At 47.1% G+C, this 27424-nt stretch overlaps 1 protein-coding gene across 1 annotated transcript in view; it reads left to right on the top strand.

Annotated features, from left to right (window-relative positions):
• trabd2a (TraB domain containing 2A) overlaps positions 1-24328 on the top strand; it is a 34808-nt gene extending 10480 nt beyond the window's left edge. Inside the window, exons 3-7 of the mRNA XM_067258277.1 lie at positions 2905-3051; positions 3240-3414; positions 17501-17591; positions 20846-21115; positions 23546-24328. Coding sequence (XP_067114378.1) covers positions 2905-3051; positions 3240-3414; positions 17501-17591; positions 20846-21115; positions 23546-23741 — 879 coding nt within the window. The 3' untranslated portion in view covers positions 23742-24328. The remainder of the gene's footprint in view (positions 1-2904; positions 3052-3239; positions 3415-17500; positions 17592-20845; positions 21116-23545) is intronic.
• Positions 24329-27424: the final 3096 nt, after the last annotated feature.

Below are 27424 nucleotides of genomic sequence, written 5' to 3'. Positions count from 1 at the left end.
TTGGGGGGGCTTGTTGAGCTAACTGACAGGGAGAAAGCTCACTCGCAAGTTTGTTCGCTTTGACTGGCAGGGCTATGGGGCTGTTTTAGCTTTGCAATGTGGTCCTGAATTGTGGACTTGCTGGAAGCTATTCCACCACCCCTTACGCTACCTGTGACAGTTGTGAAATGGTGTCATGGCCTTTTAATATATTTGAGGTCAAAGCCAAAAGTTTTCGTGGAGAAGGTGTAGCCTAAAATGTCATTTATTTTTGTTCTTAATTGATTTTGAAGAAAGTAAAGAGAAGTGATGTAAATGAGGTGAAAAACCATGTTTGGGATTCCAGAGGAAAAGGCTGCAGTCATTAGAGGTTGAGGAGGGCCAACCACTACACGATGTGGTCAACCTCTTCTACCTTGCACTGACTTGAGTGAGAGCGATGTTGTCGGCAACCACAAGCAGGAATCCTCCGATTCCAGGGCCTCTTTGATTCCAGTGTAAGAGCTAACCTGCAACCTGACTTAATCAACCACAAAATGTCGCTTTCGAAAATAATTCAATTCCGTTTTTATTGAATAACAGCAACTAGTCTCTCTTATTTGCACTGTTGATAGAAAAAGGCAACCGTGTACAGCCTAGCCACAAAGTCTTGGGTTTCTTTGATAACGTCATTAAGGCCCGACAGTCACAAAAAAGAAGCAGAGAAAAACATCATTCATCCTTGGAATTCTGCCAAGACTATTCAGCTGTTTGGCTGCTGGAAAAATTGTTAGAGGCTTGTCAGCCCTAAAATACTGAGACCACCCCTTAGACTGGAGTGTGTAAATGAGTCTGAAAAAGCTTCAGCATAGCTGGCGTAATTGTAATTAAGTGCCATGCCATCAGGTGGTTAGTCTATTTGGCTATTATGCCTGTTAGACACAAGTTGATTGGCTGATTCTACCTGATCTTTGCAGTCATTAGAGAGCATAGACATAGGCTAAAGCTGAAAATCCGTAAAGAAAGGGTTAACAATAGTTTTTTGAGATCTACTGTTTTTACCTTTATCCTAGTTCTATATTGTCTTGCTTTTAGATGACTGAAAATTGTTCAGGTGCTGCTAATTTTTGCAAAGCAATTCTTCTCTGAAAATGTCCACTTCATCCCAACTTGTAGCTTGTCCATAACAAAGTTCAGTTATTGACTTGTATTGGTCGCAAGGCTTTGTGATGAGCCAGCTGTGGTTTGAGGTGTGCACACCGCGATTGAAAATGAAACAGTTTGCCGGCCATGAATGGAAAGGACTGAGTGGGAAAACGCACCCACTGACCCACAGCAATACCACAACAGAGAGGGGATCACAGGAAGAAATGTAATTCGTTCAGCTCTCCTTCTTCTCTCTCTTCTTCTCTCTCAAACCCTCCTCCTTTTCCTTTTTTTTTTTCTGTATGAGTGATCCGTACCCCCCCCCCCCCCCCCCTCACTCCCACCCCCCTCCCTGCCTCGCAACCATAATTTAAGGGGCTGAAAGGCGCTCTGAGCTAAGGGCTGAGAAAAGCCCCTGAAGATGAGGTTCGGAGAAAACAGATGTGAGAGTTTTTGTTGAGGAGTTCCGAGGCTGGCGGGGTGGCGATAGGCTAATTTGAGCAGCATAAAGCCGGCCCCTTTTCATATGCAGAGTGGCGCTTTGATCGGAGGCTGATGAAAGTATGGGGAGTGGAGAGGATGGCGGGGGGGCCTTTGTTCATGACAAGAAGGCATCTGCTGAGCTCTGCCCTCTTCTCCTATACCACCGCTTCAACAATGACCGCCAAAGGAAAAAGTGTCATCTGAGCACTGTAGAAAACAACACATAAAAAGGAGACCCGGTCGGTGTCCGGGTGTGCATATAAATATAAATTTCACGTGGATCCGGGCTTATCCACGCTCGCACATAGCTGAGCCTCAGCACAGGGGGGCTCCTTGATGGACCCTTGCCTGTCGAGAAACAAATCAACTTGTTATTTTGGTGAGGGGAGAGCCATCTAAAGGATCAATTGAGGGTCGATGAAGAGCTTCGGGGGTGCTCATGTGCGCTGGTGATCTGAGGCAGCAGGCATAGCCCTGGCCGCTCAGGAAACACTGGAGAATTTCATGGTGGGACAATAGTAGGCTGTTCAGCAGGGGAAACGAAAGATAATCTGCTGGAGAAACGCTGCAAACCTTCATTATGTTAAGGATTCCCAACGCGAGCCTCATTAAAAACTACGGTTCATGCATGTTTACTGTGCCGTTCACCTGATGTTTAGCATTTACTTTACTCTTTGGAGGACAAAAAAAAAAAGTGTGAATGTGTGTGTTTATATATAAATGTAGAGTGAGAGGAACAGAGAAACATTTTTCATGCAGTGCAGAATATGATGATTTGTGTACATGTGTTTTTATTTGAATTGTACGGTATGACAAAGAAACATAATGCCGTGAGACTTCAGATACAGCTAGTTAGACCCTGGAACAGCCTGCAGTGGAAAGTGATGCATATCCCAAATCCACAAGGCCGTACTGCAACAAATGACCATATTTGTTCTAGTGCGTCGGGGAGACATTCATGTCTTTGACGAATGCATTTCTTGAACACAAATTTGTATCGTGGAGCTTAGACAGGTCCAAGGCCTGAAGACTAACTACTCACCAATTAAGTCCATTTGGTTGATGAATGAGCTGGCGTATTGAGCCAGCAAACTTATAACGCCAAGAAAAGTAGTCTGCTTTCCTTATATGATCCCATACTGGGAAGAGTGTCCGTTCCTGTTAGTGGAGTCATGATTCTCTTCCGTCATTATGTTATGTAAAAGGGATGGTCACTAAACCGGTTACATTTAACCAACTCCAGTGGCTCACCGAACATTAGTAGCCAAGACTGAAGACAGTATGGCTAACATTTCAAATGGTTGTGTTCTCTACTAGGTGATATTTGCCCTGAACCAGACCCTTCTGCAGCAAGAGTCTCTTCGGGCAGGCAGCCTGCAGGTCCCCTACACCACAGAAGACCTCATCAAGCACTACAACTGTGGAGACCTGAACTCCATCATCTTCAACCACGACAGCTCCCAGGTGGGTTTCAGCTTTTGGAGCTACGACTGTAAATACATTCAAGACCAATTTCAGATCATATGTTAAGTACCACTGATTGCAGATCATTTGGAATGGCCTTTTCAACAAACCGAATTTTGAGGACTCCCGAGTTGAAGCAATGGCTGCCTTCCTGGACTGACAGAACTTGTTTTCTCGATCCTTTCCAGGTGCCCAACTTCAACAACGTCACCTTGCCCCCCAGCGAGCAGATCACCGCCCAGGAGATCGACAGCTACTTCAGGCAGGAGCTCATCTACAAGCGTAACGAGAGGATGGGCAAGAGAGTGCGCGCCCTCCTGGAGGAGCACCCAGACAAGAGCTTCTTCTTTGCCTTCGGCGCAGGTCGGTCTCCCTTCTGTCGTTTACTCCTTGGTTCTTACACGAACGGATTAAGTCATGAAGCCGGTTCAGTTCAGTCAGAGGTCATCTGGATGCCGACGAGACCTAGGTCATGCATTCGATGAAATAAGTCGAAAATCTGATTATAGCTACTTAGAACAAATGACTTCAATTCTTTTCTTTGTGAGAAACGCCACTCGTCCGGGATGGAAAGGGCTTAGCTCAGGCCATTTAGAGTGAAGTAGATGGGAGTTCAACTCTTGCAAATGGGAAGGCCGCTAATCAGCGTTGTCGTCCTCTCTGACTGGGCTTTTCTGCAGTCTGTATGGCGGTGCTATCCGATTTTATTGGCGAGGAGGAGGGTTGCCACGTCTGCTTCATTTACCCCCAAATTGGAAGCGGAGAATGTTGAAGGAGTTGGAGTACATCTCCGTGAACTTTTAGAGAGTTCATGGAGATGGAGCTCTATGGCCGACTGAGTCAGGCCCACTTCTCCTGCCAAGTCTCTTTCTAGAGCAAGAACCCTTTGCCATGCTACTACCCAGGCCTCCCTCCCTCCTCCCGCCAGCCCCATCTGTAATCACGTATGTTACAGCTGCGTATAAAAGCGCGTTGGACTTTAAAGTTGTGCTTCCCTTCGGTGTGAAATCGAAGCCCTCTGAGGCGACTACGTCACCTTTCCAGTTAATGACGGCCAAAGTGCTGGCCTCGTTTCACAGCCAAACGCAGGTTTACAAGAGTACGCCGGGCCTTTGTGCCCCCTGTGAGAAGTATGAAGTCGTTCAGCCTTGAAGAGAGATGGTACCCAGTCCTTGGGCTAGCCGCTGTCGGACCAGGCCATCGTTCACCTCCCATAGGCTGTTTCTGCAGACAGATGGTTCAAATGAAGGGGAGTCTGATTAAATGTATTCACCTTTTTTAACTGCCTATTTGTGTGGTTTTAAATATCGGAGCAGGAGCCTCCCTGTAAAAAGTGGTCTTGATTCAAGACTGCGATAGGAAACATTCATAGTCGGCAACAGGGCATGTTTGATTCGTGGATAATATTAACCAGGAGTGTTTATGTGGGATTAGATGTTGGCATTCTTTCGGTCACTCGGCACTGCCTCGTTTCTTGGGCGTCTGATAAGGGATTTCAAGCAAAACAGTGGGAGTAGTTGATAAGAACCACCGAGATTTGGGCAGCTGTGTATCTAAGCAAAGCAAACACACTTTTGTCTTTTTTTTTTTTTTTTTTTAAGCCGTGAAGTCATGACGGCTCGTGGGTTATTTGCACTTCTTTGGTGATGGAATGAGGGTTCTTTATCACCTGGACGGCTGACACCTTACGGATTACTACACTGATGCAACGGTTGATGCAATCTGAATAGTCTGAATAGTGTAGATTGGAGTTGAGACAAATATTGGCCTCCGTCAGAGATAAAGCTGTGGTTGCTGGACTAAAGCCTGTACTGACTTGCCTGTTAGCAGTAACGCTATGATTTAAACACTGATGTTGACCGGGAACATTTGAGCTGTTTATCCTCTTCATCAGTCCAACCCCAGGGTTGAGAGAGTGGTCCGCTCCTCTGTGGACAGTGGCAGCTCTAAATGCTAGCAGAGGGTCTTCACAGTCTGGTGAGCTCCCAGGCTTCAGGAAGTCTGGGAGTGAAAGCAGAGACCGCCTAATAGGTCTGCCGGACTCCTGGCTTTTGCAAGTCTAACAGGGCCTACATTTCATGACTCGTCCCTGTGGGTATTTAACAAGGGGGCCTCGTCCAATAAGGTGAGTGAAACCGATCCGGCCGTTCGCCCAGGAGCATCACCCTCAGACGTGGAAGGCCAGGTTGCTCCCTATCAAGAGGGCTTGGCTGCAGACCGCAGCGACAGGGGGGGGGGGGGGGGGGGAGGGAGGAACGTGTCCTTAATTATTCCCCAGAGGGGTGAAAGGTGAGAGACGGGGCCCCCGTCCACAATGGAGCCCTTCATCCGAGGGCCCCCCCTGGCTGCTCTGTAACATCAGCTGTGAAGCCGGCCTTATCAGGGGGCCCCCATCTCATGTCCTCGCACTGTCCCACCGGTCGTGTCCTGAACTCGGGAGTGACGGAAAGGCAGGTTGGAGCATGTGTGTCAGGGTCGGGACAGAAGTTCACCAACATCTGAAACTAGATGTGTAGGGAAATTACATTGTAATAGCTCAGAGAGGCATGTTGGTATTTCTTTAGATCTTTAAGGTGACTTTCGTCCAATAACGAGATGTAGAAAACAGTGACATGACATTGGAGGCACTTTTATGTTTGAGTTGGTGGGTGAATAGACAGTGAAAGTCGGTGTCGGTGAAATAGCCTTTTTCTTTTTTATTCGGTTCTTTGTAGAATGAGGAAATCATTCAAATGACCTTGTCAGTGATTTGGTGTAATGGAATCTGAAGCTCTCTTGTTTATACTGTGGTGTTCACAGTAAAGAGCCATTAAAGCTGAGCAGACGAGGCGGGCTGGGGTGCTGATGCCAGAGTGAATAATATGGAAACTGGCTTAGGTTTATCTCTGCCAGTGGTGTGAGAAATGTGCTGCAATGTTGCTTGAGTTTGGAGCTTTGCATCTTGGAAGTCGTTCAGTGTTACAAAGCCTGCTGGTTGTCAGATGGACTGAGCCAAACCCAAACTATAATTTTGACCCCCTTTTCAGATTTTTCTTTTTCTGTGTGTCCCTCCAACACCCCCCCCCCCCCCCTCCTCCCCCCGCGCACACACATTCATACATCATACAAACTCCCAAATTCTCACACTCTTGCTTCCAGTCCTTTCCTCTCATAACTCGGTCTCCCCCGCATGCAATCGGTATTTGAAGAATGTTATTTCCGGGGTGGGTGGGGGGGGGGTGTGGGACTGTTGAGGACTCTGTGGGGGCCACCAGTCGACTGACCCACCCCTAGTCCAGACACACTGCTAACACGTGGCGGGCCGCCAGAGTCCATCACCAGCCACTGGCTCCACGCTGGCTGGCAGATGGAGAAGTAATGAGGTCAAAAGATTGATACTCGTTGTGACTGTAACACAAACTGCTTTAATCACAGGATATCTGTCTGAGATCTGTCCGTGTCTTACTTAGCTGCCTTGCTGGTTATGGATTTGCCGTATCGATGTTGTTCCAAGTGCTCCATGTGAAACACTGACTTTTGTGGGACGGAGGAGCTTGGAACTTTGTTTGGAAGCAAAACCTTTGAAGGCCCAGTGGCCAAAACTCTTTAACATGCTCCTAGATAAATGGTACATGGTATTATATACTATGAATCTGATTTGGTTAAACACAACAACAACAAAACATTTTAAATATATATTTAGTGAAATCAAAATGAATACTAATTAATTAATTACTGTATCTGTAAAAAAAAAGAAGAAGAAAAAGGAACTGGCGACAATCGCTTTGGCAGCATTGACTTGAACTCAATGATTTGAAACTGTTGGTCAGTCCTGTGCATCGGACTGGAGCTGTTTTGTCTCAGTCCCGTATACCGAACAGTTTACTGGCAGACCTGCATGGACAGCTCTTTTGAGGCCTTGCCATAGCATTTCAACTGGATGGATGTAAGGACATGTTTTCTTCTGCATCCATTCTGCTCTCGGTTTGTTAAATGTTCTTGTACACTCTGGTACAAATTCACGGCGCCCTCTGTGAATGTAAAGATGTTTTATTTGTTTAATCAGGATCACGTGACTAATGATTTGGACACCAAAGAAAAACACAAACGGTTTGCATTATAGCCCAATGTAATTAGAAGTCCAGAATATCCATGTTCTTTCTGTACACTTGCCACTGTATGTTGTTTTTCATTAGAGGAATGGTAATGACCGTATAACTGTGAGCTAATTACATCCTCAAATTCGTCCCGTTTTCATCCCTTTGACTGGAATACTCATGCCATCACTCACGGTAACTGATAACGGTCGGAGCACTGTACATTTTGAAGAAGCATATGGAAACGATTATTGCTTTGGGTTTGAGCACTGTAACCCAATCCAGCTATACAATCTGTACCCATGTTGCTTATAATTTCTGCCATACCCTGGCCCTCCGTCTTTGATAAAATGATATGTTTATATATTGTTGAGGGCCGAGCTCTCAATATCTGCAGGCGAGTACAGTTCCTGTGAGCTGTTAGGCAGCCTATTCATTCTACAGCTGCTCAGCATATCACATGCTCTTTAGTTCAACCACAAATTTAAATATTTGCGGGTAAGTAATTACAACCGTGGTTGACCGCCTCAGTGTTTACCGTACTTTGAAATGTTTTACTCTTTACACAGACAATTAGATTTGTCTTTGGTACCTCAGCAGGGTAAGACAGGCTAAGTGAATGTCTGGGTTATCTTAGCTGTTGGAGGGTTTAAGCCGTTATTTACAAATCATCTATGCTTGTCAGTGTGCGGCTTGCTTCATACCTTAGCAGTGAAATACTCACTCCATTACCAAGTCTCTCTCTTCTATGGGCCAGTTGTCTCCTTTCATATCTGTTCAACATTTTCTTGTTTCCTCTGTCTCATAAACTGGTGTTTTACAGCTATTGGTGTTGACATGAGTATACGGATGTCAAACATAGCAGTAAAAAGGAGACTTCACACAGTTGACACTTTGCAGACACGGCTCTTTGCTAGAGTAATGCTACCCCACACCCCACCGCTGACGTATAACATTTAGTCTAGTCTGTCTCCAATATTTAAAGTAGGGATGTCCCAATGTGAAGAATCAGAAAATGACTAGTATATTAACCTAAATTACGTATATAAAAATTGCACAGATTGTGATCCAATACAATTATCTATGTTTATTGGGATTTATAGATGTAATATGAAAAGCACAATAAGGATATTTTTTAAATTAAGATAGAAAGGAAAACTGGTATTTCCTTTTATTGGAACAGTTAGGAGTAAATTGAGTACATACTGTAAATGCACATTTGTCTTTACTCATGTAATCACATTTCCATTGTTTATTTAATACAAGATCCATTGTTGAAGATGAAGGATAAATGCCAAATGTTACATTCCAAAGCTGCACGAAGACAACTCAGTCAAGGCAAACTTATCAAGGGTTTAGTGTTCTGAGCAAAAGTTAGATTCCATTTGTGTCACGTTTCCTGCTGTGTTCCTCCGGCTGATAGGGCAGCTTCTGGCTGCTGCGTGGTTCAGATGTTCGAGTATCACTCAGAACTTGTCACAACAGCCCCTCTGATTTATTGAAAGAGTTGAACTTCCCTGAACTCTGCTCCCTGACCCTGCAACCCACTGCCTGGTTAGCTGATGCACCTGGAAGAAAGCTTGATGTTTTTGCCCTCGGCCAAACTTTCTACTTGGCACACAAATGCCCTCCCTACTATGAAAGGAAAGAAAATTACATATCTGTGGGTCTTGTTCTGCAATTGGTGGTCCAGGCAGGTCTTGTTATGAGAGCCTGTCCTTTTCATTTTCGACTACAAACATACAAAATTGTGCCTGGAGGGGAGAGCCATAAGAAAACACAACTCCAATGATTTGTGACTTCCACGTTATTGAAAAAGCTACTTTTTGGGGGGGGTTGGGATTGGGGTGGTGGTGGTGGTGCCGGGGGGAGGAGGAGGAGGAGTGTCCTCCTGAACTGGAATGATGTTGCAACTATGCATGTAGTGCATACAGTTGTCACTGAGGAAGTACATGACCAATGCAAATATAGCTATATAAATGTTGCATCCAGGCCATCGTCTAGTATAGGTGCTTGTGAGGCCTGGCTGTTCAGTCCCGACAAAGGCCTGGATAGCCTCTCTCTTTTGTTTAAATGTTAAGTGACACTCAACCCTTATTTTGTATGTCAGACTACACGTCATATTATACTACTGTCAAATTATGGTCTGAGCACTGTTTGTGTGCTACTGGCGTTGGATATGGGGACATGATTGAATGCTTACAAAAGAAATCACGAGCTTTAACATGTCTTTCATTTCTAGAAATGCAAGTCCACAGAAAAACTCTAATCAGAAAAACATGATTTCTGGTCATGGAAAACAACATCAGATAGGTATTTAGTGAGCCAAGATGGACTGCTGGTCTTGTTTTGTTATATTACTGCATTGTTTACAGGGTTTCTGGGAAACATGCCGTTGTGTCCTTCCGGAGAGGGTTAGCTGGAAGGAATGGGAAAGATGGAAACGGTAGATGAGTTGAACAGCTGAGATGGAACAGGCCTGCAGGCTGTGTTGGGTCTTCAGATTGACTCACACCCCACTTCTAGAAGACAATCCGCAAGGCTCTACAAACATGGATTTCTCGCAAATCATCTGAAATCCCTATTACTGCCTGGTTTGCTCTTTCTTGATCTAGAATGTGTTTAGTCCCAGTGATGATAAGAAATTTATAAAAAATAAATAAAAAGACAATCCATGGCAAAAGATTTGGACTTGGAGATGCCGTTTATTTTTCGATACGTCTCACTTTTATGGAATTTCTAACTTTGATCTGTCTTTCATTGCCCATAGTAAAGGGGCTTGTTGGCGTTCAACTCTCATAATTTCCCTTGCTTTCGTTGGCAAGGCTCAGGCATGAACAAACGAGCCAGAGATATGTAATCCCTTTGCTGGCTCCAAAGAGCCTGTGCCACCACACACTTTTCGAGCTGGTTTATTTAAGAAACGGCTTCACACCCTTCTCATCTGTACGTCCTGGGTTTTATGGTTCATAGCGGGAATCCAAAGAAGAATATGTGTAGCTGTCGAGCACAGCTGCACATGCCCACCTTCAAACTCCTTCTGATGTCTAAGTTACATCCAAGCCGGATGTAGCCATTCCTGTTCAGTCTTGATCCTTTTTTGCCAAAAGAGACCCGTCTATCTTATGACTGTATTCATGTCGGCTATTTTATGTGAGGGCTTTGAAATGTTCTTGTAGGTGCAAGAAGCTATTGAGAAAATGTTGAAAATAAATGTGTTTCCACATCACATTACACAAACCCCATACGTCCTATTTAGGTTGGAAATCTGCTCGACGCAAAATGACTTGGCTGCCAGGCCTTTATTTTTCACTGGGTGGACATTGTTGATCTTATTTTGACTGTGACAGTTGTGTGGTTATCCTGTCTATCATCCTCTGATTGTATGCTGGCCCAGTGAAGCTAATTATGTAGGATTTCATGTCAGTATCCACCAAAAATGCAGACTTTACATGGGCAGCATGTCAAGCTAAAGTCTATGTGGTCATAGTGAAGTGTTTAAGTTCTAACCCGATCCCATACGCGGCTTCCCTTCCCGGTCTCTGGTTATCACACTGGCATCTCTGGAATCAAAATTCCTCCATTGTTTGTTTGTCAAGTCTCTCCTCATCCACCTTGATTTCAATCTCGCCCTCGCCTTCTCCCTCCATTATCTACTGTGCCCGGCTCTCCCTCTCGCTCTTCCACTAGCAGAGGCGATTAGTTCACTTTGAGGAACTGGAACATACCTGAGTGCCCACCTCCTCTCTATGCCCGAGAGAACCCCAAAAGTGTTCAAGTAAGGCTGAGATAGCATCTCTCTCCTGGGTGAAAGAAAGCTGTCCCCCGGGCTTGTTGCCTCAGTGGTGCTTCAGTTCTACGTACGTCGCTGTGTCTTTCACTTCCATAGAGCCATGTTTGGTCTCTGGCATCTCACCTGGTATCTTACCTGGTATCTCAGCTGTTCCTTTCTGGTCCAGTAAAGAGTGTGTCCACAGCTGCTGAATACGTACCTGAGGTTGGAGATCATAATGGAGGATACTAAACACCAAGCCACTTCGACCGCAGATTTTCCAACTGTGTTCTAGTCTTGAAATCCTGAACCGGCAGGTCCTGCGATGCCAGGGGCTTGTCGGAAAAGTACAGCTGCTTAAATGCTCATTGACTCAAGAAATGTATCGTTTTTAAGGAAATTGGATGACTTCATCTTCAGAAAGGAGCAAAGTTATTAATGAGTGCATGGTAGAATACTGAAACAACATGTCAAGGTTTCGTTTGGCTCGAATCGCTACTTTTACTTATATACGAGGTTTAATATAGGATCTACATTAATACAATAAGCCAAGGTACCCAAGGCCGAAGATTTGGTGCCTGTATAAATTCTGATTTAGTACATTGACTTTGCAGCCAATCCGCAGCAGCAGAGAAACTGGACTATTTCAGTGACTGTCATGTTTAGAATGACAGTGTGCATTATTAGAATATTGGGCGTTTTGAAAGGTCAGGGGGGGGGGCAATTATGGCAGTAAATGAATGAATGTTATTTTCTGTATTTCTGTGTCATAGCAACTGGCTTGTGACTGTTGAAGGCAGTAGTTACATAGTTCAGTACTCACTGGCTTCGCTTGTGCTGGAACGGTGCAAAGCCGTTATTTTCCAATTAAACCGTTTTTACTTCTTCTTCTTCATGCGGGTCCTGTTTTGCGTAATGTACTTTTCGTAGCAGCCTTACGGATTGTCTTGTTTCCATTCCACTCGCCTTTTTCTCAATCCATTAGCGCAAAGTCACGTTTAATGATCAGAAACGGAGCACACGTCGGAATTTACCACTTCCTCATCCACCCAGACGGGTCAGAGGACACGGGCCCGGCCCGTTCAGACAAACCGCTCGCCCATGTTTCGCCTGTGCTAAGTAGCTGGTGTTTAAAAAGGGGCGTGAATGGACGTTCTGCCTCGCTGGACTGGGAGATGACACGCGCAGGCTCGGTCCGTTCTGCTCCCAGTTCCCTGCTCCAGGTTTCAGGCTCCAGGTCTGAACAGGCTGTCCAGGGCAGGGCATGGCAGGCGTCTCTGGAAGCCCTATTAAAGCTGTTTACTCAGTTGTTTTGGCTGGAGAAGGAGAGGGGGGAAGGGGGGGACTCCAGGTCCTTGTTGACATGTTTACCTAGTGTTAGCCCCCTCCCTTCCCCTCCCCCCACAAACAGGACATATCTCAGTGGACTAGCCCTGCGTGGTTCTCATTAAGGCGACCTTACAGCTACCTTAAAAGAGCATGCCGGTTTTTAGAACATTTCACCATTGCATCAAGTCCTGTCAAATAGAAGTTGTTACGGTCTCTAGAACTGTAACACTTGGTAATCATGTACAAGAGGAGGGCGTGTTGGCAGTCTGTTTTAGTAGGTCCTAGTTATTTAACAGCTCTAGTCATCCTGGCTGCTGTGAGGGATACGAATGTACTCTACTGTACATGTCAGCGCTTCTCCTTCCCCTCTCGCCTCTGCCTCCAACAGACTGCAGAGCTCTCTGCCTCTGCCTCTAGCAGACTGCAGTGCTTTCTGCCTCTGCCCCCAGCAGACTGCAATGCTCTCTGCCTCTGCCCGCAGCAGACTGCAGTGCTCTCTGCCTCTGCCCCCAACAGACTGCAGTGCTCTCTGCCCCCAACAGACTGCAGTGCTCTCTGCCCCCAACAGACTGCAGTGCTCTCTGCCCCCAACAGACTGCAGTGCTCTCTGCCCCCAACAGACTGCAGTGCTCTCTGCCTCTGCCCCCAACAGACTGCAGTGCTCTCTGCCTCTGCCCCCAACAGACTGCAGTGCTCTCTGCCCCCAACAGACTGCAGTGCTCTCTGCCCCCAACAGACTGCAGTGCTCTCTGCCTCTGCCCCCAGCAGACTGCAGTGCTCTCTGCCTCTAGCAGACTGCAGTGCTCTCTGCCCCCAACAGACTGCAGTGCTCTCTGCCTCTAGCAGACTGCAGTGCTTTCTGGCTGTCAGGAATGCAGCCTACGAGAGAGATGTGGACATAAACAGCAGAATGGGCCTCCATGGCACTGAATGGTGTTCTGGACGTTTATTTACTTAGCATGCGTAATGTTTTGGTAACTGCCGCTCAGCCCCGGTTACAAGTTGTAATGTAAATATTGCAATGTATGGAAAGAAACTATATTTAAAGGCTTGCCATATGTTCTAATTACCGGAGAAAGATTGGAAGCACTGTCTGCTTTTATAGCCAAAATGTTTCACTGAGAGAGATCGGTTTGTTAGTATTTAACTACTGACAATGGACATTGGGCCATTAGACTGACAGAAATGGGTACATTCCGCGTAACTTTAAAGTTGAAAAAAAAACGGGAAAAAAAAACTAATCTTGTAGTGGAAGTGTTGAAAGGAAGCTTTCAGCCCAGCCACTGGTCTTATCTACACCATCAGGTTTGCTCGGGGCGGAGTTTTGCAGCCTTGGTATGCCACCTGAAGTGACCACGATGAATGTTGGGGGTTGACTTTGGCCCATCAACAGGCCTCTCAGGAAGCATGCTCGGTGTCAATAAGACTATTCAGCACAGTCGATATTCCCCGTGGTGTCAAGTCAGTCTCTCCTGGCCTCGACGCATGCCTCTCCGTGAGTTTGCGAGAGAGACCTCAGATGGACTCCTGCAACTGCGTCCTCACGCTGGTCTTTCTGATCCTTTTGTTTTTCGAGCACGAGCGTTTGATCGCACTTTGCCTTCCCACCGCCCCCCCACCCCCCCCCCCCTCTCCATAACTCCACCCCTCCCTCCCCTTTTGACTGACTTGGCGGTCAAAGGATGACCAGTATGAGTAATGATGAGGATGGCTCTGTGTGTGCACTCTCAACCGCAGGAAGCCTTCGAGGCACCCCTCTGTCAGACTGAGAGCTAAGGCCACCGGCTGACAGACCGAACGTCACAGACAGACTCGTGTTCTAACAAGTTGCCTGCTGCCTGCTTTATCTGAACCCTCGCAGAAGCCAGTAGCGCTCTGGGACAAACCGTTGCGAGCCAGCGCAAAAAAACAAAACAAAACGTATCACAGTAGCTGTAGATTAGCCGGCCTCGGAGTAAATGGCACACCCAGGGAAGTATCGTGTCGTCTTGCGATATGAGCTTTCGCCCGTCGCTATTTGTTTTCAGAGAGACGACTTGTCAGACGTTCTAAAGGCCTAGCTTGGCATTTCTAAACCAGGTCTAGTCCCGTGGTCAGTTGATTTGGAAGAAGGGTTTTCTTTCTGCTCGCATGCCAGGTGGGGTTCAAAGGCCCACTGTGAGCAGGGAGAGGTTGTCAGGAATCACCTGATGGATCTGGAGCTGGAGGTCCTTTTGGCTGCCAAAGGCTACAATGCAAAGACAGAGTAATTGCAGGAAAAGTGTTACAGTTGAAGCATAATTTTCGGTTTCTTCTCTCTCTCTCTCTCTCTCTCTCTCTCTCTCTCTCTCTCTCTCTCTCTCTCTCTCTCTCTCTCTCTCTCTCTCTCTCTCTCTATCTCTATCTCTATCTCTCTTTTACTTTCTCTCTCTCTCCCTCCATCTCTATCTCTCTTTTACTTTCTCTCTTACTTTCTCTCTCTCTCTCTCTCTCTCTCTCTCACTTTCCATCCCCCTCTCTCTCTCACTTTCTTTCTCGGGCCAAGACGTCAATCATCTGTAATCAGAAATGCCTGTTTTTGTTTGAGCATTTCATTCCCTCGTGATGGGACAGGAATCGATTAGAAACATTTGAGCGTGATTAGGCCTAAGCTATTATTGGAAGGGATGCTGCTGAGAGAGTGCTTGGATCACCTCTGTGGGATCCAATTTGTTTCCGACCTGTGCTGCCATCTCAGGGGTTTTGGTTATGCCTCAAATGGGGAAACCCTTATGTACATGTGAAGTGCTCGGGCACCGAGTCCCACATTAACATCAATACGCGAACGGGCTCATTTGAGTCAATGTAGCCAGCCCTCTAAGTAAACTGTTATTTCAGTGGTTAATCACCTTTTAACGACTCGAGTTTCATGTTTTCATATAAGTTTGCAATTATCCATCTTCTGAACCAGCCTTCGGCCGCTCTTCTGGCTTTGTCACACCGCACGGTCTGTGATATGTCTGCCGGGTCCAAAGTCCCAGCACTGTTTATTCCTTCACACACACACACACACACACACACACACTCACTCTATCGGAATGTTAGTACTGTGATTTGATTACGTTCCATGTCTTCTGGCCGTCGCAGCCAGCCTCGCCTACTCCCCGTATAAGTCCCGTCAGCGCGTAGCCCCAGTCCCGGAGCGCAGCTCCCGATCGACGGCTTAACGCGCGAGGTCCAGCCTGAGGGACTATTGGTGGCACTCAGTCCGTTCGCACGGGAGGGCTTCCCTTTGAAGTCTCCCCCTCAGTGTCCCTGTGTCGCGGTGGCCTCTCCATTTGTCCCACCGTAATCCCCCCGTGAAGTGACCCCCCCCCCTCCCCCCTCATAAATCACGTTGAGCTGTGTTTCCAAGCACGGGCAGGCCCACCACTTCTTCCCCCCCCTTCTCCCTCTTGCCGTCTCCCTCCCACTCTTTGGCCCCCCCAACCCCCCCCCCCCCCCTCCCAACCTCGCCCCACCCACCCAATACCACCCCACCACCAACCAGCGATGCAACACAGAGGGTTAGAGCAGAAGGGTACATCTGTTTCTAGGGTGGCACATTCCGTGGGGTTTAGTGTGTTTCGCTGTGTTGTTTTTCCACTTGTGTCTACGCTTTGCGTTTGCTGAAGAAGCACATTGTATTGCCCTCCAACATTGTTGTATCAGAAATATGGTACGGATTGTTCAAGTGCAAATACTGATTTTCTGACCTGAAGTCAAGGTACTGTCATTTCTGTACAAGTCACTGTTGAGTCATCGGTAGTTATTCATTGCCTAATTTGTAGCTTATTAGTGACCGGTGGTAGTTAAGGAGTTCAGTAATGATGGGTCCCCATGGAAACGCCAAAGTGCTCTTCGTTGTGTACTTTTTAGCATCGTTTCCAAGGAACACACAAACACAGCAAATACCATCAACTTAAACATTCTCCCAGTCAATCTTCCGAAAATAATAAATAATAATAATTCCAGACACACCCAGCATGAAATCTTTCTTTCACCACAGCCTTGTTGCAGCCATTTTCTTCTTCTTCTGTCCTTATATAAAAAATAAAGCATGGTTTTCTCTTTGTTTCAACTAATAACAAGACCGCACTCTTCAGTTGAGGCCCACCTGTAGTCCTCATCCCTGGGGCTCCCTGGGGCTTCCTGGGGCTCCCTGGGGCTCCCTGGGGCTCCCTGGGGCTCCCTGGGGCTCCCCCTGCCTGTGTGAGGGGCAGCGTAGCTTGGCCGGCCCTACAGAAAGGTGCCTTGATGGTTACGGCCCTCCATTAGGGCTAGATTAGGACCCGGGGCCTTTGTTTACCCATTTCTATGGTGCATGGCTGAGCAGTTGAACACAATGAACCCCCCCCCACACACACACACACACACCCTCCACCTCCACCCCCACCCCCCAACTCCCATTGTGAGTGTGAAGAGGAGAATGGAGACCTCTTGACATGCAGGCAACCTGAAGCCTCAATGCCTCACTACACCTAGTTGGGTTTTGGAGTGGAGGAGCCCGAGAGTAGAGGAGGAGGAGGAGACAGAGACAGAGAGTGGAAGGGAGAAAGGGAAGGGATGGAGATGAGAGAGGGGTTGTTAGGAGGGGTGGAGGAGAAAGGAGAGGAGGTGGAGGTCTTTCCGTCCAGGTCAGAGGGCAACCCCCCCTTCCCTCCCCCCCCTCCCTCCCCTCCTGTTCAGCCGATGGTCTTCATTAAACACTCCTGTAAACACGGCGTCGGTCCCACACCAATTATTAACAAGGGAAGAGAATGCAGAAGGGGGTGCCTTCTGCATTCTGCACTGTAGGGACCCAGCCCTCGTGGCTGGTCCTCGTGCAGTGTCCTGGGTTCGAATCCAGCCCTGCAGCATGTCCTGCTTCCCTTCCCTCTCTCCCCTGCCTTGCCTGTCATACTGAACGGTCGATATAGAGTGAGAATGCAAAAAAATTCAATATATATATAACAAATAAAATACGCCAAACTATTCTTGCACTGGTATTCATCCTGTCCTCCAATTGTTAAGTGGATGGAGGCCACTGTGTGTGTGTGTGTGTTTTACAGGCATGATATGCATGCAGCCAGAGCTTCTTGTGGACTAGGACCCAGGGTCCTGGTGTCTGTCCGTCACATACGCCGCTCAGTGGGGTCCAGGTGGGGAGGGAGTGAGGGAGGGAGGGAGGGCCGGCGTAACAGCGTGCCGCAAAGCGCTCGGTCCCTCCAGTGTGCGACGAGCGGTCGTCGTCGCCGGGATCCCGTGGCTGAAAGGAGAACTGTTTCTATTGCAGGTCACTTCCTGGGCAACAACACGGTGATTGATGTGCTGAGGAGTCAAGGATACGAAGTGGAGCACACTCCCGCTGGGCAGACCATTAACAGGTAATAATACACCCAGAGCTGTCCCGCCCCCCCCTCCCCCTGAAAACACCTCCTCTCCTCCCTTAACCCCCGTCCCCCCACCCCCCTCACCCACCCACCCACCGCTCCTTATCTCAACTTCTCCCGAACTTAGCGTCTGCCGACACCTGAAAGTGATCACTTTGGACAATGAGTTGTTGTAAGCATGCACGCACGCACACACACACACACACAGGTAAGCTTCAAGAATGGTGGATCCTATGGACGGTGGATTGATTGGAAAAAAGAAAAGTATAAACTAATTGATTTGAGGAAAATGTACATGTACCTGTAATGGCCTTAAGGCCAGAGGACGTGGCTTCTGAACGACAGGGAGGAAGACCTTGGCTTCTGAACGACAGGGAGGAAGACCTTGGCTTCTGAACGACAGGGAGGAAGACCTTGGCTTCCGTCAGCCTCAAGCTTGTTAGGGGTGTAGGAACTGAAGCACTGCTCCACAGACCCTTGGCCTGCGCTTCGGAACACAACGTTGAAGCGATAAACAAGTCGAGACCACAAAGCCAGTTAAGTAGTATCCCTCTTTTTGTCACCGGTTAGCAGTAACGATCTGGTCTTTACTGGAATCCAGTGTGGACCACTTAAAGGTTACCATGGTTTGAAGGGAAATTGTATAACTTAACCGCTTGAGAACATCTAGACCATAAACATGTATACTACTGGGGTTTGAAACGGGTTTGCTCCGCATAAGGTCTCACCCCACCTTTACAACGTTCCTGTGGTGAATACCGGCCTACCTTTGGTCCCAAAAAAGAAGAGGGTATCTTGTTCTGTCTCAGATTTGTTTCTTATTATGATTTCTTCGAAAAACCGGGCTCTGTAAAATTGGCACACCATATTTTATCACTTAAATTGGTGTATGGTTACACGGCCGTCTGCCTTTTCGCCATGTACCCGTTGCCCCAGGCCTTTGTGGTATTTATTTGTTTTTGACCGAATTTCAAATGGAAATCATTTTCCAAGTAAGCACACTCCTGCTTGGTGTAATTTCACCCAGAGACCTAAAACAGATGTCGAGTTCCGCTCGGGCTGTTGTGAAAAATGTGTTATCTTCGAACAATTGCAGAACTCACCAGCGAGAAACCTTTTCGTGCTCCTCTGCAGGAAGATCCGCTGCTTCCTCCTGAAGATGCGTGCGTCTTCACCTCTTTGTTAAATCAGTATTAGCTTTACACATCCCCCCCTCGATGTTGACTTGAGGGACATTAGGCAGCCATTGCACATTTCTCGCTGGGACTGGCTCGTAATCCGCTAATCAGGTAATGAGTCGCATTTTTGATGTGGCTGTTGGGCCATTTGAAAAGGAACATAAATAGCCCCCCTTGTCAGGGTGGTGGTGTTGCTATGGCGAGGTCAGGGCTGCAGCAACCGTGCTGACGTCGTCAGGCAGGGCGTCGCCCTCTCGCGAGCGTCGCCTCCTGGACACCCCAACGAAGGCCACAGCTCTCCCGCCCCCGCCCCCGCCCCCCCCCCCCCCCCACGTTCCCTCACCCGAAAACAATTCATCGCGGCGAGCGGCCTCTCTTCACGTCGCCGCGTCCAAACGCCTCCTCGCGGCCGGAGCCGTCCTCCAGAGTCCCCTCGCTGCTCCCCCGAGCGGTCTGAATAACCCCCGTCCACTTCATCAGCCCCCCCCGACCCCCCCCCCCCCTTGGGATCCACATTCACTCCCGACTCAAATGGGGCCTTTCTGTTGGCCGCGCTCTCGGCTTCGCAGGACCTGACGGCCAGTATGAATTTTGATTTGCACGGCTCTTAAGCTGCCGTAATTGAAAAAGGCTCTCGCGGGTCCCAGGGTCTGCCGGTGGCACATGGGAACGGGGCCGGTGTATCGGCTTAAGTGTTTCCGGGGGAAGGGGACGGGCTCCTGGAACAATGGCGTGTTAGATGTTTGCCTGAAAGGCGGCTACTTGCATGTCATTGTGGGGCTGCCATCGTTAAGGGTGTGAAACGTAGCGACAAACTTTTGGGGGGCGAACGCGGTTGTTCAGAGGCATGGACTTGGAAGACACTCGAATGTGTGTGTGTAAAAAAAACAAAAAGATGTTTTGTCTTGTTGTGTAGGGGGAAAAAAGGCCTTTCCCCGTCAGGAATCAGGTTGTCGCATCTTTTCGTTGGCCCTGTAGGTTATCAACCTGTCAGCTCCCTTCCATCTGACGGAGATGTCTATCCATAGCAGCGGTGCTAGATAGTGCAAGCCTCAGCCCTTTTGTGACTGTGGGTGGCTATCTCGGTGTGCCAATCAGTGTGTAATCTGGTTGGCCTTGTCTCTCTCCACCTGCATGATCAGACCCATGTCATGGCTGCTGCTGTCTAACACTGCATTCCCCCCCCCCCCACTACAGACAGGAAGACAGACAGACAGACAGACAGACAGACAGACAGACAGGCAGACAGACAGACAGGCAGGCAGACAGACAGGCAGACAGACAGGCAGGCAGACAGGCAGACAGAGACAGGCAGGCAGGCAGGCAGGCAGGCAGACAGACAGGAGCCCAGAGGCTAGTCCCGGGAGAAGAGAGCAAGATGGTGAAGATAGGTTTCACCCAGGAAAAATAATCCCTGTGTTATCTGGGAGAATCTCAGATATGTCCTCCTGAACCCAGGCCTGAAGTCAGCTGGTCTCTTTCTCACACATAGGCACGCACATGCATGCACTGAACGGAACCATGCACTCTGTTTGATTCCGTCTGATCGGCCTATTTTTCCCTCTTCATATTCCGCAAACAGCACACACACACACACACATATTTCTTCAATAAATTGGAGCCGAGATTGGAGGAGACACAGGAAGCCTGGTGATCGGAACATTCCGTCGTAAATATGCACAACCGAGTGGATAAAGGGGTTTGGCTTCCCACTTTATGTGCACCAGTCCAGCTGTAATGGATTCCTGTAATGTTTTAAACATCATTGGAAGCCACACGTATGTGTGTGTGAATGAACTCATCAGGGATGGCCAATGATTCATCAAAAGCAGATGTCTCTTAAATCTTAGGAGTAGGAGGGAAGGGGTATTCAAATCAACACAGTTTAGATATCTCAACTGGATTATTCCTAATCTCAACTGGATTATTCCTAATCCTATGTCGCAATTGAACAGATGCAAAACTCACCTGCCATAGCCATCACACTCATCATAAGGTTTGGGAATAAGCTTAGCCTGTCCTTTTCCTTGTTTTACGCTGATCTCGTGCCCTTTCTTCGTTTCCTCTCAGCGGGAGAGCGTCCAAGTTTTACCCGGAGCAGACGGGCCTTTCCCTGGGTCAGGACCTGGACGAGCCCCCACACCTGGAGCCCTTCCTCCACGAGCTCCACGAGGACCAGGAGCGCCCCCTGGAGGACGGCTCGCTGCCCCACATGCTGCTGCCAGACAGCCTGGACCTGCTGGAGAAAGTGGAGCGCAAGCTGAAGAAGAAGCGACGGAACAAGCAGAAGAAGCAGAGGCACCGGCAGTTCAACGACCTCTGGGTCCGCATCGAGGAGAGGTGAGACCGGCTGCCGTTTAACGATCTCTGGGTCCGCATCGAGGAGAGGTGAGACCGGCTGCCGTTTAACGACCTCTGGGTCCGCATCGAGGAGAGGTGAGACCGGCTGCCGGAGGACCGCCGGCCTTCTAGGTCGGCGCAGAACCTGCCGGCATTGCGGCAAATGTTGGTCCTGGTTGTTGAAGTGGCAAATCTCTCGGGTATCAGTTGCCAGCTCAGGTCTGGCCAGTAGCCGCCCCCCCCTTCCCTACACACACACACAAACACACACACCCGTCTACAGGATCTAACTGACACTTCCCCCTCTCAGGCCTGCAGGCTAAACCAGCCATCGTATCAGATCACCAGCTCCTTATGCGACGCCTAGCCCTCCTACCTGCTCTGCGTGTCAGGGTAGGAATCTGTCTAGACTGGTCCTGCCGCTGGGCTGGTGGATCCGGGTCTGCAGTATCCGCTCACTTGGAAAACATGCATCCGATCGGTCCAAGCCTTAGGCTTTTGGCCCTTTGTGGCCCCAAAATGTTTTTGTATCGGTTCTAAGTATAACCGTAAAGAGTAACCGTATACATCTTGCTTAACTGTTTGAGTCTGTGTCCTTCTTTTGATGTACCTGTACCTCCTGTTGACACGTTTGAACAATATTGAGGGGGAGATTAAACCAGTTGTCAAAATAACACATGTACTTGTTTGAATTGGAACAAGAAACGTGTATTTTGTGATTGTTGCGTCTAGTCAAGTTGTTGCGAGGTGGTGGAAACTGACTTGCAGCGTCAATCCCTGTTTGTTTCCGAAACTGTTGACACAGATGTAGGATGTGAATGTCATTTACGATTTCAAACACTGGAAGAATTTATTTGGACTCCGTTTTGGCCTCCTGCGTGTCAGTCCAGGGTCTGTCAGAGTCTGCTACTCCAGATTTTATTTATTTGTTCTTTATGGAGAGAAAAAAGCCTGTTTACTGTGGCTGGTCCCAATATACACGGGAGATTTCAGCGGTTCCTCAGCTCGCAAGAGCCAAATGAGAGAAACATGATTGAAGGGCACGTTTTCCCTTCAAGAAAAAAAATGAAAAACTTTCCAAATGTGGATGTTATGTCTGAAAACGGGGTCACGTTATTATTCATACTCCAGATTTTCACTGAGGAACATTTGAGCAATGATTTTTTCAAGTCATCTTTTTTTTTTTGAGCGGTTGAAGAACAAAGCAGCATTTCTCTGGTCTTTTTGATGCGTGGCCTCATGCTGAAGCGTCAGACTTGATTACGCTCCACGCTCCAGATTTCAATGGCAGGTCTTTGTAACGCAGGTTAAACTAAAATAAACCCGCTTAAAGTTCCAGAACTCAAGGCAATAAAAAATGAACGTAACATTTCTAAAATAAGCACAAATCCAGGGCTAAATCCAAGTACTGTAGCCAAGGCCAATCAATGAAATGTAAATATTATTAACCACAAGCATATGCCATAGGATGAAAAGATTTGCATTTAAGTCTTATTAAAAACGCAATAGTATGTTTCAACTCTGGGCACATGTGCCCAAAATGTTCACCACCATGATTATTCCTCAGCTTACCACTAATCCCACCTGTTAAACAACCACTTCAACCAAACATGGTCTTATTAAGAACATTCAAGTGTCTGGTCCTTATTTCATTTTATTTGCTTCTGGGAGAAGTAGCAGGGGTAAGGTCTCTCTCTCTCAGGCAATGGTCCTATATAGGACCCAGTGTTTGTTTTGACTGGCTGGGACCCAGTCACAACGGCAGCAACCCTGCAGCCTGGCTTCAAACAGGCCGGCAGAAACGATTTAATAGCCAGGCTCTAGCTGGATAGGCTATGGCCCACTGCCCTCCAGGAGCACTGCCATCCCAGTCCTAGGTCTGGCACACTGCAGCCAGCTGGCCCCCACGTCGGCACCTGAGCAAGCCTCCCCACGGATCGCTTGCATCTCTTGTAAAACTCGAGTGAATTGGTTGTGGCTTTCTTGGAGTCGTCCCTGTTTCCTCTGATGCGTTCTGATTTCCATTGTGTTCTTTTGTCTTTAATCATGGCCGTCGTGACTTGTGGTTTGGGCGGCACTGAAGGATTTCACAGGGGGATGACCTGAATGTTGGTTCCAAGATGTTTCACTTTACAATCTATCAACGTTGAATTAACATGCTGAAGCACTTTTGTGCGATCAATCAGGATTTTCAGAAGTGGACACTAACATGATCTGGAGTTTCTTGGCACCATTTAGAGAATTCAATTGGCTGCTTTTACTGGAACTGTGGAAAGTCCAACAAAACTGATTCATGTCTCATCATAGGACCGGACCTTTTCTGTAAGGCAAGGGACTAGACATGCTAATCGATCACAGAGTCGTGCGTGTTACGATCAGAGCTCCTGCTGGGAATAATTCTAACCCGTAGCATCCTTCCCTGTGTTCCAGCACCACGGTCCAATCACCACCTCCCCTGCTGGTGCGCATCATCAATGGCTACATCACCGTTAAGCCCCCGGAGAGAGTCCATCACGGGAGAGCCAATCACGGGAGGCCGTCATCAGGCTCGTCTCCCACCTCGTCGTGGTCATCCCTCAACCTGCTGCTAGCGCTGTTCCTTCACGCGTGGACTCTGCTGGAGTAGAGCGGGAGCACAAACGCTGCTCGGAAACTGGATGGAACGGTCACCTGATCCGATTGTAACACCAGCAAAATCCTTCGGTCTAACCTCTACGTTCGATAGTTTTTTGTTTGTTTATCCTTTTTTGTATTTTTTTTTATGTTAGGAACCCAATCAGCTCTTACCTTTACAAAACGAAAAAATCTCGTCCACCCTTTATTTATTCTTCACTTTTAGAAGAATCGGTTTTGTATCGCATAATACTGTGGGAAAATTGTATATACTGTATCTACATATTATAGATGCATTTTAGAAATATGAAAATTAATGGTTGAATGTCAATTGTTTGTTGTTTATAAATAGTATTACAGTATATTTTTGAAACTGTCAGATACTAACTACCATAACCCATAATGGTTTCCCCTAGATTGGAATTGTATTTGTGTGGGGGTAGAAACATGATTGTACCATTGTTAACTATGGCTTTTTGGGGTTGTTTGTGCTGTGAGAAAATTGTTTTATGTTTTACATAGAAATTATGTGTTTAATTTATTTTACAATATAGTTGTAGATCATCTAAATAAATGTCTCTCTTGTAACTGTTCATCCACGCGGCTGTCTCCCCTGTACCTCCTTTAAACCCTGGTCATACAACGTAGTCACATTAGTTTCATCATTGTGTAGCTCTCTCCTCTTTTGTGGCATGAGATTGTAATATTTTGCTTATATTGTTGAAAAAAAATATATATTTATCTAGTTAATACCTTGGTGCTAGGGTCAGGTTTGAAGACGCTGATATGTTCGCACACCCTAGTAGCCGTCGGGTTGGAGCGTATTCAGTGTGTATTGGGTGAAATCTGTAAAGCCACTGCTAGTTGGTTTTGTTCATCTGATGGCCTGCAGTGGAAGCTGTGAAAATATACAAAGGCCGATAATGATTTATCACGCAGGACTACAAGCAGTGACACCAGGAAACTCCGATTTATGACCCGTTTACCAGCAGTCAAAACACATGCCCTTGACAATACTAGATTATTGTGTGCTGATACATTTACGGCCTGTTTGTTCTCACCGTTACTTAGTTCAATGCAATAAAACAGCAGTGTTGTTTTTGTGTGTGGCCCTAGTCTCTCCGTGGAACAAATGTTACCATATGCTAAAACTCTGACTAGGAGTACTTTTACTCTACTACTAGCATTTCTATGGTAAAACCATGTGTCTTCCTGAGGGTCCCTAACCTATTTGAAGGTCAATATGTCAATAGCCTGCCCTGAACTGGAAGAACAGCTTTGTTTATGGATCTGCTGCTTCTTGGTCCATGTTCTAGCCCTAACTCTCCCCCCCTCCCCCACCTCCCTCCATCCCCCTCCCCCATAGCCTCAGCCTAGATGTTCCTCCACCAGAAGGACGGGTCATGTTTTCTCTCCCGTGCAGCAGCTGCCACCAACGCTGCTGTGGCTTCAAAGGCAGGATGAAGCAGGGCCAACGCTCTACAGGAAGGGGGTGGGGGGGTGCTGGGGGCTGGGTTGAGTCGGGGGGGGGGGGGGGGGGGGGGTGGTATTACACACCTGCGACTGACCCGTCTTTAATGTCCAGAAGGGTTCCGCATGATTTGTAGAGGGGGCAGTGGGTCAAAGGGGCTACATGGAAGTGTAGTTTACCTTTACCGTTCATTAGGACAGTTCATTTGTTTTCGATTGTTGTTGGTTGGTCTGCTCTTGTGCATTGCATGCGTCAAAATGTGTCAAGCGTTTAAGGTGTTTTGGAACTAAAACGTGATAGTAGTATGACATTTTTTGAAGGTTGACATTGAATGTGATCATTTCCACATAAAAGTAGGTTATCAAAGAGCATCTGATCTTTAGATAGAACAAACATTGAATGTTCCCTCTATCGTAGTTTTTCAAAAGGTATTCAAAATGCTAATTACCAAATTAGTTCAAAAGAGTAAAACACAGTTTCACAGCATACTTCTATAGCATGACCCTCAAAGCCATCTCCCTTCATCCTTCAGTTGCATTTAGATGTGTTGTTCGATCATCAGTACCCATCCCATTGATGCATAGGTCAAAGAACAAATCTGCATGTTTCGAATAATTTGCTGGAACAACACCTCGATCCCCACATCAACAAACATCAACTCATGATGTGAGTAAGAGGAGAAGGGAGGAGAGGAGAGGGATTTCAAAACGTGGCTCCCAAGAAGCATTCCATCGTTTCTCCCTGTCCTCCTCTGAGAAGGAAAGGATGCTCCCACTTAACCTTGTGCTCCGTGAGAGCCTCTTGATGTGGGCAGCCAAGTCAGGCATTCCAACTGCTGATGAAGCTGTGCGGAGCCAAAGTCAACCTCCGTGGACTTGGGACCAGAGGAGCCAAGGGAGATGGCTGAAGTGGAGCCTTTCTCTTCAAAGGAGGCTCGGATGGAAGGGGTTGAGAGGCTCTGCTGGAGAGCGGGAGGCCGGCACAGCAGTGGGGGATGTCAAGTGACTGGGTTACTCTCAACACGATGTAAACCTTGGTTGTGTTTGTTTTCTTAAACTTGACTGATTTTTTGACACGACATGGCTGTTTGGAAAAAAAATTCTGTTCTCTTATCGCCAAACAGGAACTGTGAATCAGGCTGCAAAGATGAGACATGATATGGGTAGATAGAAAATGGGTATAATATGGTGCAATACAAGACCACAGTGATGTTCAGAGGTGAATAGTTTGCTTGTGTGTGGGAGTGTGTTTCACTAGAGGACTGTTCACAGAAATTCCTCATGGCTGTGTCATCCCAAAAAACAACCACATGAAACAAGACTTCCAGGAAAGAGTTTGCCAGGGACATGAATCAGTCAACTTGCTGATGGTCAGTCATACTGAACAATGGATTCTTTTACCCACCATTTCATTCAGATTAAAAAGAACTGTTCCTGGCACTGAAATTAGGTATGGTCTGCATTTTAATGGTGTCTTTTTGCCCTGGTAATGGTAAGTGCGATGTCCAAACTAAGTGAGATTTCCACAGCGTAGAGCCAAAATGAGGAGATTGGTGTGGACCACTGGTTCTTGAGCAAAAGCGTACTACTGCTAATTATCCGACTCATTTGAGATGTGTAAGTTTGGCAAGAATTAAGGGTAACCGGATGAACTAAGATGAAGATAAGAGCGTCCGCTAAATGACAATGTCAAATTGTCGAAGAAAACTCCAAACTAATCATATATGATTAAATTGTTTGAAGACTTACACTCGCTCACATCAAATCGCTTAATATCATCAAATAAAAACAGTCGCCCTTTGTCTTAACAGAGCAAGCAAATATATTAACTCTAACATCTACAGCCCAGCAACCTCCTCTGATGTGTTCCACACCAAGGGACGTTTGAGATGAAGTTGATCATTCTGATGTTGATCTTGACTCTTGTTTCCATACATGTTCATCAGCCCAAGAGATTCTATGGCTCCGTTCTAACCAGAATATATTTCCTGTCTAGTCCAAAATAGATCTCCGGAATTCCCTGGAGGAAAGATATGGCTTCATTATATAGTCATGAACTCTAGTAATGGAAAAAATAGGACAGAGCACTGTACAAATATTGTTTTCCTTACAGCTTTGTAGCCTGTAAAATATCAGTATTGGTACACCTGACCAGCAGAAACACGTTATCTGCCTAAAGAGTTTGGCAATTGTGATAAAAACATCTCGTAAATTACATGCCAGGTG

This window comes from Osmerus mordax, chromosome 20, assembly GCF_038355195.1.
Source record: "Osmerus mordax isolate fOsmMor3 chromosome 20, fOsmMor3.pri, whole genome shotgun sequence".
Classification (NCBI taxonomy): Eukaryota; Metazoa; Chordata; class Actinopteri; order Osmeriformes; family Osmeridae; genus Osmerus; species Osmerus mordax.
This window is presented reverse-complemented; position numbering and strand designations above follow the sequence as displayed.